The 16,524-nt window shown below is 38.0% G+C and overlaps 2 protein-coding genes across 2 annotated transcripts; one reads left to right on the top strand and one right to left on the bottom strand.

Annotated features, from left to right (window-relative positions):
- The first annotated feature begins 477 nt into the window (after positions 1-477).
- On the top strand, positions 478-8,511 carry psmc6 (proteasome 26S subunit, ATPase 6). The gene is made up of 14 exons (XM_062436671.1): positions 478-580; positions 1,003-1,082; positions 2,555-2,594; positions 2,681-2,733; positions 3,455-3,522; positions 3,929-4,043; positions 4,225-4,312; positions 4,470-4,531; positions 4,633-4,756; positions 5,181-5,242; positions 6,215-6,335; positions 6,430-6,510; positions 7,910-7,981; positions 8,073-8,511. The coding sequence occupies exons 1-14, from the start codon at positions 496-498 to the stop codon at positions 8,189-8,191; spliced, it is 1,170 nt and encodes a 389-aa protein (XP_062292655.1). The 5' UTR covers positions 478-495; the 3' UTR covers positions 8,192-8,511.
- Positions 8,512-9,205: 694 nt separating this feature from the next.
- cgrrf1 (cell growth regulator with ring finger domain 1) lies at positions 9,206-15,607 on the bottom strand. The gene is made up of 6 exons (XM_062437177.1): positions 15,431-15,607; positions 12,867-13,003; positions 12,607-12,784; positions 11,989-12,136; positions 11,448-11,555; positions 9,206-11,235 (listed from the first exon to the last, which is right to left on the bottom strand). Exons 1-6 carry the CDS (start codon positions 15,532-15,534, stop codon positions 10,870-10,872), a joined length of 1,041 nt encoding a protein of 346 aa, XP_062293161.1. The 5' UTR covers positions 15,535-15,607; the 3' UTR covers positions 9,206-10,869.
- Between the last annotated feature and the right edge of the window lie 917 nt (positions 15,608-16,524).

Raw genomic sequence — 16,524 nt, 5'->3', positions numbered from 1 at the left:
ACACTCAAAATTGGTGTTGCAGTTATTACAGGATCAGGTTTTTGGAGCTTTTAGAGCAGTTATTACTTTAGAATAAAAACTGTTTTTTAACCTGCTTGTCTGTGTTTTAACTGTCCTGTAATGTCTGCCTGAGGGCAGCAGTTCAAACAAAGTGTGACCTGGGTGGGATGGGTCTTTGAGTACGGTGTAGTGGAATTATCACCTTTTGGACAATGTCAATAAAAACTGAAAATGTATACGTTTAATAAGTGAAGAATTTATAGCAGATCTGTTGTATTGACCCTAACCTGTCTCACTCTTCATACTTAAATCTAACCAACCCAACCAACCAAGGCAATGAGTACTACTTAGTTAGTTAGTTAGAGGCAGAGTAGGTTTGGTAATGACTTCACAATCCTAGGCAAAAAAATAAATTGGCACGATGCAGTGGGAGGCACTGACAGTGTAACGCAGAAGTGACGCTGCAGTTACCCAGCAGCCAGTCAGTGGAGCATCATGGCGGAAACCAGGGATAAAGCGCTGCAAGATTACAGGAAAAAATTACTCGAACACAAAGAAGTGGATGGACGATTAAAAGAACGTGAGGATTCAACTTCTAAAAGTGGTCTTCGTGTTGCGGCAGAAAGACGTCGTGTTTGTTTCGATGACATGAAACTGTGTGGGGACAGTCAGAATGAGCTAGCTGACCGGCTAGCTAGTGCTTTGTCATGCAGCAGCGTTATCGTAGAAAATGCGAGCGTTAAATTGGCCAACGAGAAGCAGACAACCATTAAATTGTTTAATAACTTATAAAAGTCGGTTAAGCTAAACCCAAAATGATAATACCTTGATATTCGTAATGTTTTCTGTTATTGTTATCGTTAAGAGCTGTATGCTAAGCTAACGTTAGGCAGCGCTAACGCTAGCGTGAAGCTAAAATAGCCTCACGAAAATGTTTGACTGTGTTAAACTACGATTGTTGCAGTACGGCGTTACATCTGATCCCTTTCTGTTTATCTCCAGTGAGGGAACAGCTCAGAGAACAAACTAAACAGTATGAGAAGTCAGAGAACGACCTCAAGGCTCTGCAAAGTGTTGGACAGGTAAGGCTGCTTTTGAAGTTGTTGTAGCCGTAGACTGAGTATTGACTCTTTACAGCACGTTTCACTCATAAGTGTGTTTGTCTTATTCTTCCTACAGTTGAGGTTTTGAACTAAACTGTGCAGAATGTTGTCAATAGGCTGTTTTTTGTTTTTGTTTATTTTACATTTAGTCACTGAAAATTGAAAGTGTCTCTATACTCATTGAAAATCAGATTTTTAGATGTAGGCCTACAAGCATGCTTTGGGACATTATAACTAGTTAGGAAGCCAATCCTAGTCAAATATTCAACTTCTACCAGTGTGAACTGGAAGCTTGAAGCCTCCAGTGCACATAAACTGACACTAGACTGTCATACGATACCTCTTGTGTCTAACAGTTCATCTCCCCAAGATCAATATACAGTCACTGGTCACTTCATTAGGAACACCTGTTCAACCTAATACAACAGCTCTGCTTTAAATTCTGCTTTAAAGAAACTCATACATTTTCATTTTAGTTTACATGATCAGAAAGGTGATAATACTATTTAATGTTTCTTGCTGAGGTCATAGTGGGTGATGCTGGTGTATTGAAGTGCATTATATTGACAAGTGTTCCGAATATTTTGCAGCCCCTTTATGAAAGTTAATGGGGTAGACAAAATATAAGAAACACCTTTCTATATAATGCACTCCAGTACACCAGCACCACCCACTATGACCTCAATAATAAACATTGAGGTGAATTATCATCTTTCTAATAATGTCAACAAAAACTGAACATGTATAAGCTTCCTTCAGGTATAATTTAAAGCAGAGCCGGTGCATTATATTGCACAGGTGTACCTAATGAAGTGGTCAGTGACTGCATTTGCATATGTTCTGATAGATTCTGGTATTTGTAATGAAGGAGAAAGGGTATATGTCATTTTAAAACTGCAGTGCAGAACTTATATTGTTATATTCAAGCCCTTTCCAAACAAGTGTGCACAATGCTGATTAAGTCTATCACTGCCAGATGCATCTTTAAATCAATTTAACAGTGGGAAGTTTTCAATCTGGTATTGGGTTTGACATTCCTGCACAGGCCAAATGAATGCCACTCCTGAATGAATGTAATGGAAACCCAGTAATCAATATAGCTCAAGATTAATCAGCAGTGAAAATAATATCCATTTGTCGGCAAAGTCAAATGGACAGGGATCCGTTCAAAACTCTAAACACCATTTATTATCATGTATTATCATCTGATGGATTTCTACTTTTAGCACATGCATATAGAGGCATGTTAAAATAGTAGACATGGTGGATGCTGCTATCATATCCAACATGTTTTATCACACATCACATAATTTTTCTGTATCATCCAGCCTTATTAAAGATTCAGTTTAATTGTAAACACTTCTGTAAAGATGATGATACAGTAGAGCCAGGATGGAGAGGAGCAGAGGCTGAATTATTCACCTAACCACGTGTGCCTTGTGTTTCTGCAGATTGTCGGAGAAGTGCTCAAACAGCTAACTGAGGAGAAATGTAAGTTCACTGGCAGATATCTCACATTTCTATGTAAAACTGTGTCACACATGTGAAGTTAATGTGGTTCTTGTTTTTAATTCCAGTCATTGTCAAAGCAACCAATGGCCCCCGATATGTGGTTGGATGCCGTAGACAGGTAGGTGCTGACCACTCAGAGCTTCTCCAGGGTTTCTTAGCTCTTTCTGATACATGACTAAACTTATAGGGTTAGAAACTTCTCATGACAACATCAATGAAAGAACTGACAAATTCCATGGAGACTTGATTATGGTTACATGCATATCAAGTCACCCCATTTTATGTTCTGACCTTAAGCTTTAGTTACTGTCAAACTACGCAAAACATTATGACAACATGAAATAGACTGGTCAGGTTGATAATTAATCTGAATTTACTTTAATGGTGAGCTTCATATAGATTGTGATGGGTCAATAGAACATGGTTTTAATAAGATGAGTCAGCTAAACATTGTGACTAACCCATACTGTACAATTGTTAGGTTTAGTCATGCTGTATACCAGGGTATCCGTTTCTTTATTGTCTTTGGGGTATTACTCACATGTGGGAAATGTTTTAATGACTAAGCAGGACTGCTTTATGCTGAATTAGATTTTTAATGATTTCTGCATCAATGGCATTAATCTATCATTGTTTTTTATATCTGTCTTTATCCATGAAAATAAATACATGATAAATTAAGGTACATATTATTTTGGCCACACATTTATTAAATAAATATTATTATTATTTTTAAACAACATTGTTGGATTATAAATTCAGTTAGCTAGGACAATGCAGTAAATCTTGGCCCTAGTGTTAAAAATGTCAACTCTAATCTGTAACATTTTTCATCCCAGTTGGACAAGTCACAGCTGAAGCCTGGCACCAGAGTGGCTTTGGACATGACCACGCTCACCATAATGAGGTAGACTAGACACGATTATCACATTGAAATGAATTAACAGTATCAGTAGGTGGATTGGGTCCATGTGGTGTTTTTGGTGTCGAATAGTGCCACTGCTGTTGGTGGACAGTACAGTAGATTATTCATGTGTACTCTTAGGTTTTCTAGGGTCATTATTGAGCATCTGTAAATATCTGTGTACCCCCTACAGAAATAATTACAGCTAATAAAACACTTTTTGTTGTTAATATTTGTACGTTTTCCTCGTCACACCAAAAACATATCAAGCAGGGACTCCCAAAATGTACAACTTTGAATGTAGTATACATTAGTACTGAACGTGCCATAAAAGCTGTCTGTGAGTGAACCATATACATAGCTGGGGATGTTTGATGCTCAGCGTGTGTTATTTCCTGTTCTCTCAAAGGTACTTGCCCAGAGAGGTGGACCCTCTGGTGTACAACATGTCCCATGAGGACCCTGGCAGCGTCTCCTACTCTGAGATCGGGGGCTTGTCTGAACAGATCAGAGAGCTGAGAGAGGTAGGACAAGCATCAGCTGTTTTTTGGAGTTTGGTAGCCACATTCTGACCAGTTTATCTGACAGTTTACAGTTGTGCTTTAATGACAGTAGTTCTGTTTTAGATCAGAAGGTTAGATTAGATTAGATTGTGATTTTTCCAGCCAATGATTTCAAACCAATGCTGTTATGATTTCGTGGCAGGTGATCGAGCTGCCTCTGACCAACCCTGAGCTCTTCCAGAGGGTGGGGATCATCCCTCCTAAAGGTTGCCTTCTCTACGGGCCTCCAGGTTAGTAGTCTGATCATGTGTATGTATCAAACTGACCTCCTCAAAAAGTTTCAGTAAGAATTTGTGCATTTTTATTGCACCACATCACAAACCAATGACATCCATATTGTTTTTGTTTAATCCTGTTATGATATTGATGAGTTTGTTTGTGTCACAGGCACTGGGAAGACTCTTCTGGCCAGAGCAGTTGCCAGTCAGCTGGACTGTAACTTCCTCAAGGTAGTGTCACTGCCATCATCATCAGTGTGTTCTTCCATGCCGCAGTGCAGTCAGTTAGCTGATGGTGTGTTTGTGTGTGTGTGTGTGTGTGTGTGCTGCAGGTGGTGTCCAGCTCCATTGTGGACAAATACATTGGAGAGAGTGCTAGGCTGATCAGAGAGATGTTTAACTACGCCAGGGACCACCAGCCGTGCATCATCTTCATGGACGAGATCGATGCCATCGGTGAGTGACGTCCATCAGCTTGTGTAGTTTTTTAGTTCATGACATAGTTATAAGGCTTTTATTGAGAAGCAGCTAATGTTTTCTGTAGCCTTATGCTGCATTCACCCATACAGATTGAAAGCAATCAGCAGTCTCTGGCCTCTCATGAATCTGTCGCGCTGTGTGTTGTGTTGAGCATTCAGTCTAATTTACAGTTTCTGCTCAGACTGGATAGATGTTTGATGTAACCTCCAGACTATACAACCAAGTAGTTCATTTCCCAAGTACAGAATAACTGGTGGTGGTCTTTCCCTACTGCAGGGTTTGTTATGATGAAACTGTTTTTAATACAGCATGTTTGTTGTTGTGGTCCTTTATCTGTAATGTACTGTAACTTAAAAGTGTACTGAATATACACTGTCTCTACTCTGCTGTGTCCTTGTAGGCGGCAGACGTTTCTCTGAGGGAACCTCTGCTGACAGAGAGATCCAGAGGACTCTGATGGAGGTAAATGGACGACATTAGGAAAACACATTTATTACTGAAGAGAAGAAAAATCAAGAATGCAATACAACGTTTCCTCCAAATTAGAGTTAAACAAAATACCTTGATCTCTTTTGCTAACAGTGGCTCTTTTACCAATAGTACTTAATTGTGTAAGATTTACAGATTTATATAGATACATTTATATTGTCTGTTAGTGTTATGTTTTTTGATGGTTATTATTCAACTGTAAATGTCCCGCTCAGTGTATATTTTGGTCACAATTTTTTTCTTTAACCATTGAAGTGGTCAAAATTGTTTTGTCAGAAAACACATATTTCAAGTTTTCAATCAGCATCGACACCCACTGGATGTAATCCTGAATGTATCAGTCCTTCTGCTATCAGGGCCTTTTTAGTTTCCTTGTTACCCGGGTTTCCACCGGACACGGATGCACTGCGATCCGTTAGTGCCACAGTTTTGCTCCGTCCTTTGCACAGCGCACTATCAGGACAACACAGGGAGTGTTTCAGAAGCAGAGCGTAGTGTACTCCGGGCAAGAAATCTACCTTTTTAAATTAAGCTGTACTGTTAATACAGTAATTACAGCAGCTCAATCAAATCCTAACGAGTGCCTTTAGGCTACCATAATTACTGCAGTAGCAGTACAACTAAACAGCCTGATTTTGTGAACTTGCTCACATTTAGTTGATTTGGCATTTTCCTTCATTTTTGTGCTTTGGAAGCCTGCACAGATTGTTTTATTTTGAAAATTGACCATAAGTTTTTTGCCGACTCTGTATCTGACTTCCTGTTTGGTGTGATCTGCTCTGTGGAGTTTGACACAACAGTGCAGCATGTGCAGCATGACTCAGTAGCAGGCCCACTTTATTGAATTAAAAAGATAGATGATTTTACTCATACGTGCAACAATGAAATGTACGAGATGATGAAAAGCAATGGTTGGTTGAGTTTAATGTGTGTGTTTCCTGTCAGCTGCTGAACCAGATGGACGGTTTTGACACACTGCACAGAGTCAAGATGATCATGGCCACCAACAGACCCGACACTCTGGACCCGGCCCTGCTGCGACCCGGCAGATTGGACCGCAAAATCCGTAAGACACTCCTCCTGTTCCTGTCCATCATCATCACCGTCTGTCAGCTCTGTATGATCTCACGCAGCACGCCTAACCTTCTATTACTCCACAGACATCGAACTGCCCAATGAACAGGCTCGTCTGGACATCCTCAAGATCCACTCCAGTCCCATCACCAAGCACGGAGAAATAGGTCAGTGAGTTCATCTGTCTCCAGTCAGCTGCTACCTCAGTTACATTTTTGGAGTGACTAAACAACAACAACAACAACAACAGCTGATTCATTTTGACTAAATGAATCAGCTGTTGCTATTCCATGACGCACTTTCAGTGTGAGAGACAGGAAATAAATGGAAGCAGGGTGGTCCACAAAAAGTTCATCTCTGACGCTCACTCGTGTCACATACAGAGGTTCACGGAGCTCTCACTCCCACTCATCTCCACTTCCTGTGTTGGTCGTTTCAATATTAAAGCCCTTTGCAAAGTTGTGTAATTTTTTGGACTGAGATGCATTTATATACTGTGGCTGATAAACAATGCATATTTGACAGTATTTTACAGAACATTCTTCTGTTCTTTCTTTTGAGTTGAGAGTAATTGGAGAGAATGAATGACTGTTGTTGTCTAGAGTCATCGGTCTACGAGTTGATAGAAAATACATCTATCTAAATCTAATTTGATAAATGAATAATCTTTTCAGCCATTGAATTGTGCATCAACATGTCAAATTTGGCTTTCAGTTCTCAGAGTAGATTATTTATTGATTACTTGAGAAAATATTAAATTATATTTGACAATAAGCAGTTCTATTTCTATGACTATTATTCAGTAGTGATTAGGGCTGGGTGTTGGTACTCGATACCTTTTTAAGGTATCTGTAACTGAAATAAATTGATACCAAGTAGTATTGAAATGTCTCCCATCAAACGATACCTGCAATCGATCCTTTTTACACCCACGGCTAAAAAATATGACTAATTGTATGGACTTGCTCACAGCCAATCAACTCAAGCATTCTGCGATTTAATGCGACATGTGATTGGCCCACTGCCACAGCAGCTACAACCCGTCTGTGGTGGTGAAGTTGTGAATTTGAGTGAGCACGCTTAGCAGTTCATCAGCCGAGATGCCACCTAAACGCTCTAAAGTGTAGCTACACTACACGCCTGTTTCACCGGATAAAAGCAAGTGCACAACATGTGTAATGGGTATAGAATATAGTACTGAATTGGTATCAGTATCACTTTAAGGGTACTTGGATTTGTACTGGTATCGTACGTTTTTAAACGATACCGAACTTTACTAGTAATGGTGTAACAGTTAGAATTTCAGCAATACTGAAAAGCTGATTGTTTGTGAGTGGCTCTTTTACAAAGCGTTACAAGGGTTAAAATACATAGTAAACAGTGGAAGAAGATGGACTGTAGTTCTTCAGTGATTCCAGCAGCACATTCAGCTTTACTCTCTAGATAAGTCACATTATAAGCCACTGACACCAAGAAGGTCAAAGGTTATTATTTCTATAAACACAGAAAAAGATGCAGTAACTTTGGAACTGAGACAAATCAAAGTGGAATGTTTTGTGTTTTCAGATTTCGAAGCTATTGTGAAGCTGTCAGATGGCTTCAACGGAGCTGATCTGAGAAACGTGTGCACAGAAGCAGGTTAGATATGAAACATTTTTTGTCATTTAATTCACTGTGTCATTGCTCTATCTATGAACAGCCTCATCCATGTAATCTTGTTTCTTCTCAGGTTTGTTTGCAATCCGGGCGGACCGCGAGTACGTAACTCAGGAAGACTTCATGAAAGCTGTGCGTAAGGTGGCCGATTCAAAGAAGCTGGAGTCCAAGCTGGATTACAAGCCTGTATAAACCCTCTGTGTCATAGTTCTTTTTCTTTACCTGACATTTTATGCGTTGCATTCTCATGGATTGACTTGCTGTGTTGTACGCTTAAATGCCAACCGTTTCTTCGTGGTTTTTTTTGGAAGCAACATTAGAAAAAAGTATGTTGTCCTTATATTTGCCAACAAAGTGATTTTTACTCGGTAACAGCAAGCTCCTGTTTCCACTTTTTTGGTCTGAGCTGCCTCAGTACTACTGGCTCAAAGAGGCTGGTCACACCTGATATCCCACACAACACTTGTATAAAATATCTTCATATATCTGGAAATAAACCATTGTAACTAAAATTCTATGTTCACATTGTCCATTCATTTCTCTCATCATCATTGAGTGAAAGTAATTAACTGAGGGGTGTCCAGGGCCATATCTTTGGGTCAAATGCATCTTTCTGGTGCATGCTTACAGCAAAATGAAGAGGTATCTATAAAAAAGTTAGTGCTTTAGTCATTTCACTACTGGTTGTATAGGTATGAATGGTGATGACACAGCAAAAAGGTCACACTCAAAGCATGGGAAAGAAATTTGGCCAGTTCATAAATGTTCCAAACAAACCATCAAAAAAGACTAATGATAACTTTTCAGCTCTGAAACAAAGAAAGAAGAAGTGATTATCCAAGTTCAACTAGTTCATTACTTAGAAACATTTATAATACTGTTAGATTTTTGAAATTTTTCAGTAAATTTTTTTCTACATTGTTCCAAGTAAGAATTTTGAAACAACTTCACTGCTGGATGCCACTAAAACGTTAAAACTGGTCCTTATAACACTTCACATTTAGAGTGTTTTCAAGATCAGGAGTACATTTTAAGTCATTTTATCAGAACATTTCTTCACTCAAGGTCCACTCACTAGTTTTTTTTCCAGAGCTTTCAACTGTCCACGGTCCTAATCAGCAGCTGAAAGGTTGAAAGCTTTGGAAAGAGTTGGTCAACTGGAAAAACGTGATACTTTTGCGATGAGAACAAATGTTATAGCAGCGCTGAGCGATAATAACACATTTAATGTCAAGCCTTCAGTTCTTCGCTATCATTCACACTGAATCAGATTAAAGATGAGGATTTCATTGTGGCAGGTGAATACTGCACCGGTCCTGTAAAAGAGGTCAAACTCAACTTGCTCAATCTCTTTAAAAACAAACACATCCAAAAGAAAGAGTAAACAATCTGTACATGTAAATATCAGTCAATCTTTATCTACATTTTTTACATACATGAAAGCAACTTCTTAATCTGAACTCATGCTGTGCTTAGTTCAGTGTCTGTATATCATCTAGTTAATATAACATCATCACTTATACTTCATGTTCATTCAAATTAAATCATTACAGGCTAAAGTAATGTAATGAAGCTCCCATATAAACAGTTTAGCTGCTCTGTGACCATAATACCTTAAACAGTCCATGTATTTCTATGAGTGTAACCATGGAGATGTCATGTCTGTTGCTGAAAGGAGTGTTGAGCATGTTTCTAACCTCTGTTCGTATAAGGTTTGCGAATGCAGTTACCGTTCAAATGTGAGATAAATGTCATCGCTCTCTCCACTGAAAAAATGCAGCTGTATCTTAATTCTAAGATATCAGTATGCAGACTTAAAAACACTTTGGAGTATGCTATTGTTGTATAGAATTGCTCCATGATGTACGCACACAGCTGCAAGAAGGTGGTAAAACAGCTCCAATAAGATCTCACAAAAAAAAACCAAACTGTGCAAAATCACTTCTTTGTGAGTTTCAACTGATAGTAAGTAGCAACTGATGTCTGATACTATCATACATGTCCTATTAGTATGAAGTGGTCAAGTATTTCCATTTCTTGTATACTAAAAGTACAGATTAGAGCCCGACCGATATATGGGTCAGTTGATATTATCAGCCGATATTGACCTATCGCAGATGTATCATATCTGTGTTGATGCCGTCCAATATGTGCTGATATTTTTTTAAAGATACAAAGGCAGCATTATATGTATATTTAATCTTTTTTCCTAATTCAAGTTTAATATATACATATTAAATTCCCAGTGAGGTTTACTGTTTAAGTGCACTTTCAGAAAAATGTGGTTTATTTTTAAACTGTAACTCATGCCTCCGTTTCATATCTTTGTCACAAGTGTTTTGTAACCACATTTGAAGAAAAAAAAGTGTTTATGTATATATTCTGTATATATCAGATTATTGGCCGATGTATTGATATCGGAATATTTTTACACCCTCATATCGGTACTTGCATTGGCCCCAAAATTCCAGTATCGGTCAGGCTCTAGTACAGATTAGTGCCTACTGTATACAGTATGTAGAGGGACATTTGGACACAGCATCATGGTTCAAGTCGTACACAGATTCTGCCAGTAATCATATGTAGACAGCCTCACATTCAATACCTGTATCTCTGCTGGCAGCTGCAACAGAAAGGATGGTGCTAAACTGCAGCCTGAAAGGTAAGACTTCATTCTCCTTATTTTTCTTCATATATCTTAAAATGTTTGAAATGCTAGATACAGTCTAATGGAGTTTTTTTATATTGTTGCAGTTGCTGCAGTGCACCTGTACCTTTGCATCTTAGCGACCTTTTTTTTTTACTCATGGAACTTATGATTCCATGATTCCTGCACATTATCTGGGGAACTTCTCTTGCTGTACACGGAGTCATTGCTCTCCAGCAGCTACACCCTGTGCCAGGGCGAAGGACTCCAGGACAAAGGCCCTGCAGATGGGGCAGTGCTGGAAGTGAGACACGCAGCTGTCACACACACAGGCGTGTCTGCAGGGCAGCAGCACTCTGTTCACTGCTGCATTCTGACACACTACACAGTCTCTGCCCCTCCCATCTGACCAGTCCTCCTCTTCCTCATCCTCCTCCTCCTCCTTCTCCACCTCCTCCTCTTCTTCTTCCTCTAGCACCGGCTCCACTCTGCTGGCCTCCTCCTCTGTGGGTTCACCAGGTTGTTGGATGTTATGGTCTGATTCAGGAGACCCAGATGCCCCCTCACTGCCAGCTGACATGAAGAGAGGCTGCAGGAGACATGGTTTTCAATTTCATTTTGACTTATGATAGCAAGAATAACACATATAATGCTGTAATGTTATGATATCACAGAAAGTGCCATGTCAGTGAGCCAGAATACAGAATATAGATCCAAATATATCCAACTCCTGTACAGAACGTGTGAATCTGAGTTTGAGGTAAAAGTAGGAACAACCTGCTCAAACCGAATGTGACGTACCTTTAGCTCATACATGTTCCCCTGTGAGGTGAAAAGGTACTGAAAGACGATCCTTGCAGACAGGCTGTATTTGTCATCAGGAACATGAATAACTGTCACACTGGCCACCTAAAAGAGGAGAGAGAGGATCATGGATTTGTATTTTTTTCATATGCTGAGAGTTTATAACTGTATATCCTTGTGTAGAGGGGACTATACAGTACAAATAAACTTAACATGCCTCTAGTCTTTATGCTAAATTGGGTTAAATGTACCCAGAGAGACAGGGCACTGCCCCCCCCCCCCCCCCCCAGCGCTGTTTTACGGCGAAACATCCAAATTCGCCGCATCACCATGCCCATTAGGTATAATGGAAGCAAAAGATTTTGATAACTTTTCATCTCCAAGGTCTTAAGATGACACTGAGCCAATTTGAAGTCAGTCGGGTTAATTCTCTAGGAGGAGGAGGTTAAAGTACAAGGCGTGGAAATGGGATAAATGGCACCAAAATCGAAACTTAATTAATTATAATTAATTATCGGTAGAGTTAGGACGGACTTACAATGTTGTACGTGTCCCTGGCTTCTTGCTCTGCCAGTGTCAGCACAGCCACTAGGGGGTAGCATCTCCTCGGCAACAGCCCAAAATCTCTGATCCCTTGGTCAGCTGGAATCTGTGTATGGTGCCCCTCTCTGTCTTCACTGCTGATACTGAGAGGGTGGGGTCAAAGAGCCTAACAAGAGGAGCTAATGTAGGAACAATGTATACAAGACGAAGATAGTATATCTCAGGCATGTGTGTGTGTTGACCATGATTGAAACATTAGAACAAGCCGAATGCACAATTACTTTGAATTTCCAGATCCAGATGGTGTATTTTATTATTCTAGCAAAACATTATAACCCTTCCTGTGGTGGCTGCTATAGAAACAGACCATGAACGACAAATCAGTAAATCACATTTGTAATAATATAAAATATATCTTCATTGGAGAAGTTTAAACTGTTGACAGATGCTGTAATAGTGATATTAATGTACTTCAAAGGACAGGTTTCACAATACTGATCATTAATGCACTAAACAACCCAAATTGAATATTTGCGGTTAGGAAAGGTAAGTTGGGACAGGTGGCGCTAACCTGCATATTATCACCAACAAGTAACTGTGTTATAAAGGATACGAGAAGCTCTGGCAGTAGGAGTAGAGGAAGCGCAGGGCCTCTTGGAAATGTCTGGGGGTGCTGAGTCTCGGGCCATGCTGGTGAGCCTGCAGCGCTCCTTGCAGGGCGCCAATCTCACAGCCCCAAAAACAGCTCAAGATACAGGGCTCCAAGCAGCAAGCCCTCAGAAATACACCATCTGCAAGGGAGAGTAACCTACAGTTACCATGACCTGGGACTCTAAAGATACTGGTACTTGTAGATGTCGACGCTGTTCTCACCAGTGACTGACATTGGCCCAGAGCACATCTCCAGGCAGAAGGGATTGGTCACCTGGACCATTTGCTTCTCAGGAGTTGGTAGGATGGACTCTGTCTCGTCAGAGCTGCGTAAGATCACCGGAACATCAAACCCAAACCTACAGGACATGAAGCACAGTGTGATAGCTGTCAAAGAACACCAAGCAGTCCTGTTCTAGACAGCTGTTATCTCTAATGATCTTGAGAGCTGTATGCACAAAGACAATCTGTGGAAAAGTTGATCTTTTTCCACACTGAGACCAAATTAAGACTATTAAGACTAAATTAAAACTCTATTGATACATGTGCTTGACTGAGTGATTAGGATCTCTAAATCAAAATCGGGGCCTGACTGATACTATACTTTTGGAGCTGATGCTGAGAACGATATTAGGGAGTAAAAAATTCCGATATCGATATATTGACCGATAATGTTATATGTACAGAATATAAACAATTTTTTGTAATGATCCCTCAAATGTAATGAGGGTATGATATTTTAAAGTTTAACAATAAACTTTATTGCATGAAATGACACCAGTGCTCTGAAACAGTAAACCTATCTGGAAATGTAATAATTAGAATTAGATATGAATTTAAAAAACATGCGAAACAAAAAAAAAAAAAGAAGCATATATTAAACTTGAATTAAGAAAACTGGGTCAAATATACATAAAATACTGCTTATAGAAATAAAAATATCAGCACATATCAGACAACATATACGCAGATACCGATATATCTGTGATAGGTCAATATCGGCCAATAATATCGGCTGAATGATATATCGGTCAGACTCTGATCAAAATACTATGTTGTCTCTCTGTTAATAAAACAAACTTATCAAAGCCCATTTCTGCCAGTGTGATGAAAAAAAGATTCTGTAAGTCAAAATAGTGAGAAACTTTTTCAAAATACTGACTTAGTATGTGAAAATAATGACTTATTAAGTCAAAATGACTTATCTCGATATAATGACTTAGTATCTATAAATAATGACTTAGTATCTAAAAATAATGACTAAGTATCTAGAAAATAATGACTAAGTATCTAGAAAATAATGACTTATCTCGATATAATGACTTAGTATCTAAAAATAATGACTTATCTCGATATAATGACTTAGTATCTAAAAATAATGACTCAGTATCTAGAAAATAATGACTTATCTCGATATAATGACTTAGTATCTAAAAATAATGACTTATCTCGATATAATGACTTAGTATCTGAAAATAATGAGATACTAATAAGCTATACGATAAGTCATTATTTTGAGTAACTAAGTCATTATTTTTGGATAATTTCTCATTAGAGATACAATCTCATTATTTTGAGATACTAAGTCATTATTTTTGCAATAATAAGTCATTAGTTTGAGATAAGTAATTATTTTGAGATACCAAGTCATTATATTTGAGTTTCTTATTATTTTGAGATACTAAGTCATTATTTTGAGAATTGTCATTATTTTGAGTTACTAAGTCATTATTTTGAGATACCAAGTCATTATATTTTAGATAGTTTCTTATTATTATGAGATACTAAGTCATTATTATGAGATAATTTCTCATTATTATGAGATACCAAGTCATTATATTTTAGATAGTTTCTTATTATTATGAGATACTAAGTCATTATTATGAGATAGTTTCTCATTATTATGAGATACCAAGTCATTATATTTTAGATAGTTTCTTATTATTATGAGATACTAAGTCATTATTATGAGATAGTTTCTCATTATTATGAGATACCAAGTCATTATATTTTAGATAGTTTCTTATTATTTTGAAATACTGAGTCATTATTTTGAGATAAGTCATTATTTTGAGATACCAAGTCAATAATTTGAAATACTAAGTCATTATATTTTAGATAGTTTCTCATTATTTTGAGATACTAATTCAATCATTTGAAATACTAAGTCATTATATTTTAGATAGTTTGTTATTATTTTGAAATACTGAGTCATTATTTTGAGATAAGTCATTATTTTGAGAAACCAAGTCATTATTTTGACATACTAAGTCAATATTTTGACATACTATGTCAATATTTTGACATACTAAGTCAATATTTTGAGAAAGCTTCTCATTATAAAGACTTACTTCTTTTTAATAACATTGGCAGAATTGGGCTTCCATACAAACTAAATTTAAGTCAGATGAAGTCGCAGTGTTTTAGACATGTTTGGGCTTCCATACAAACTAAATTTAAGTCAGATGAAGTCGCAGTGTTTTAGACATGTTTGGGCTTAGATACACAGATAATTGATGCCCATATAAAACATTATTGCTGCTGCTATCCAGTTTTTCCTCTGACATTCAGCCCTTCCACTCCCGTTGGTGTGGGTTTAGTGTTGTCAGAGCATTGGGGCAGGGCCATTCACTCTCCCACGGTTAGCAGTGAAATGTACATCAGATGAATATAGGTTATATTGTCATGGTTACGTCCGTTGTGATAACGTAGTCTACATGCGAAGTCGTAAAGATGAGATGTTATGAATACTTTAATCCTGAGCTAACTTGCTAAATATCACTTACCAGCCGAGCACCATGGCGGCAGTAATAACGAAGCACAAAGACACCACACTAATGTAAAACAGTGGTGAGTACTCATACAAGGTCACCAGGAAAACCGCTGCCATTTCCTTTTCATTTAAGCCATAAAATAAGCGAATTTATTCCAAAATCCTCAGGTAAACACTTTGATATCCGCCATGACAGGAACTCCCAATAACAACTACGGTGGCCTGAAAGGTCCCAAAGTGTTCAACGAATTTTAGACATATTACCAAAAAAAAGTACCACAGCAGGCTACATATTATCACCAAGAGTGGAATTAATCATCTTTATACACTATCTTTTTATTTTAAATACGCTAAAGACTACATTTAAACGGAATCTCAGTAGACTACATTTAAATAGAATCTCAGTTTTTTGTAGTGAAGCTGGCTCTTATATTTTGCTGTCGAGTGATAGCTTGAAAAAACACCGTTTTAGAGTGAATATGCCTTCAAATTAAAAGACACAAACTTCACATAGCTAGTTAAATGAGCAGCTTTTGAAGATCAAGTACCTGTTAACTGAGGTTATAAAGTACTTTAATATTTTTGTGGTGTTTTCATCCATTATAATTTCTTCTTATGTGTTTGTTTTCTCAGGGGCGATTCTAGGATCTAATAATGAGAATTTGAAATACAATGTCCTGCAAGTGTTCAAACCCCCTGCTAAATTACTAATTTCACTGGAACAATAAATATTAATACATAGTAGAGTGGTCTACTATAATGTATAATAATAATAATGGTTCAGAATAAACAATCACAGATTTCTACAGAGAGGACCCTGAGATAGTTAATGAACCCTGAGGGAAACACAATATTAATGACAGAACTATCCAAAGTACATTAAAGCTGTTAAAATAAAACCATTTGAACCTGTAGCATAAGTGTTTGTCCCATCTCTAACAGACAGGCTTGCAAAATAATATAGGGGTGCTGAGATAAAATTTAGGGGTGCTTGAACAACCCTAAAAAGGATCTAATATTGCCCCTGTGGTTTCTTCTGTATTACGATGTAAATCCGTATTTCGCCTGGAGTTTATTTTGAATGCTTAAACCGGAAGCGGCATTCGT

This window comes from Scomber scombrus, chromosome 17 (genome assembly GCF_963691925.1).
Source record: "Scomber scombrus chromosome 17, fScoSco1.1, whole genome shotgun sequence".
NCBI classification, from domain to species: Eukaryota; Metazoa; Chordata; class Actinopteri; order Scombriformes; family Scombridae; genus Scomber; species Scomber scombrus.
Note: the sequence above shows the minus strand (reverse complement) of the source record. Positions and strands in the feature narration are given on the sequence as shown.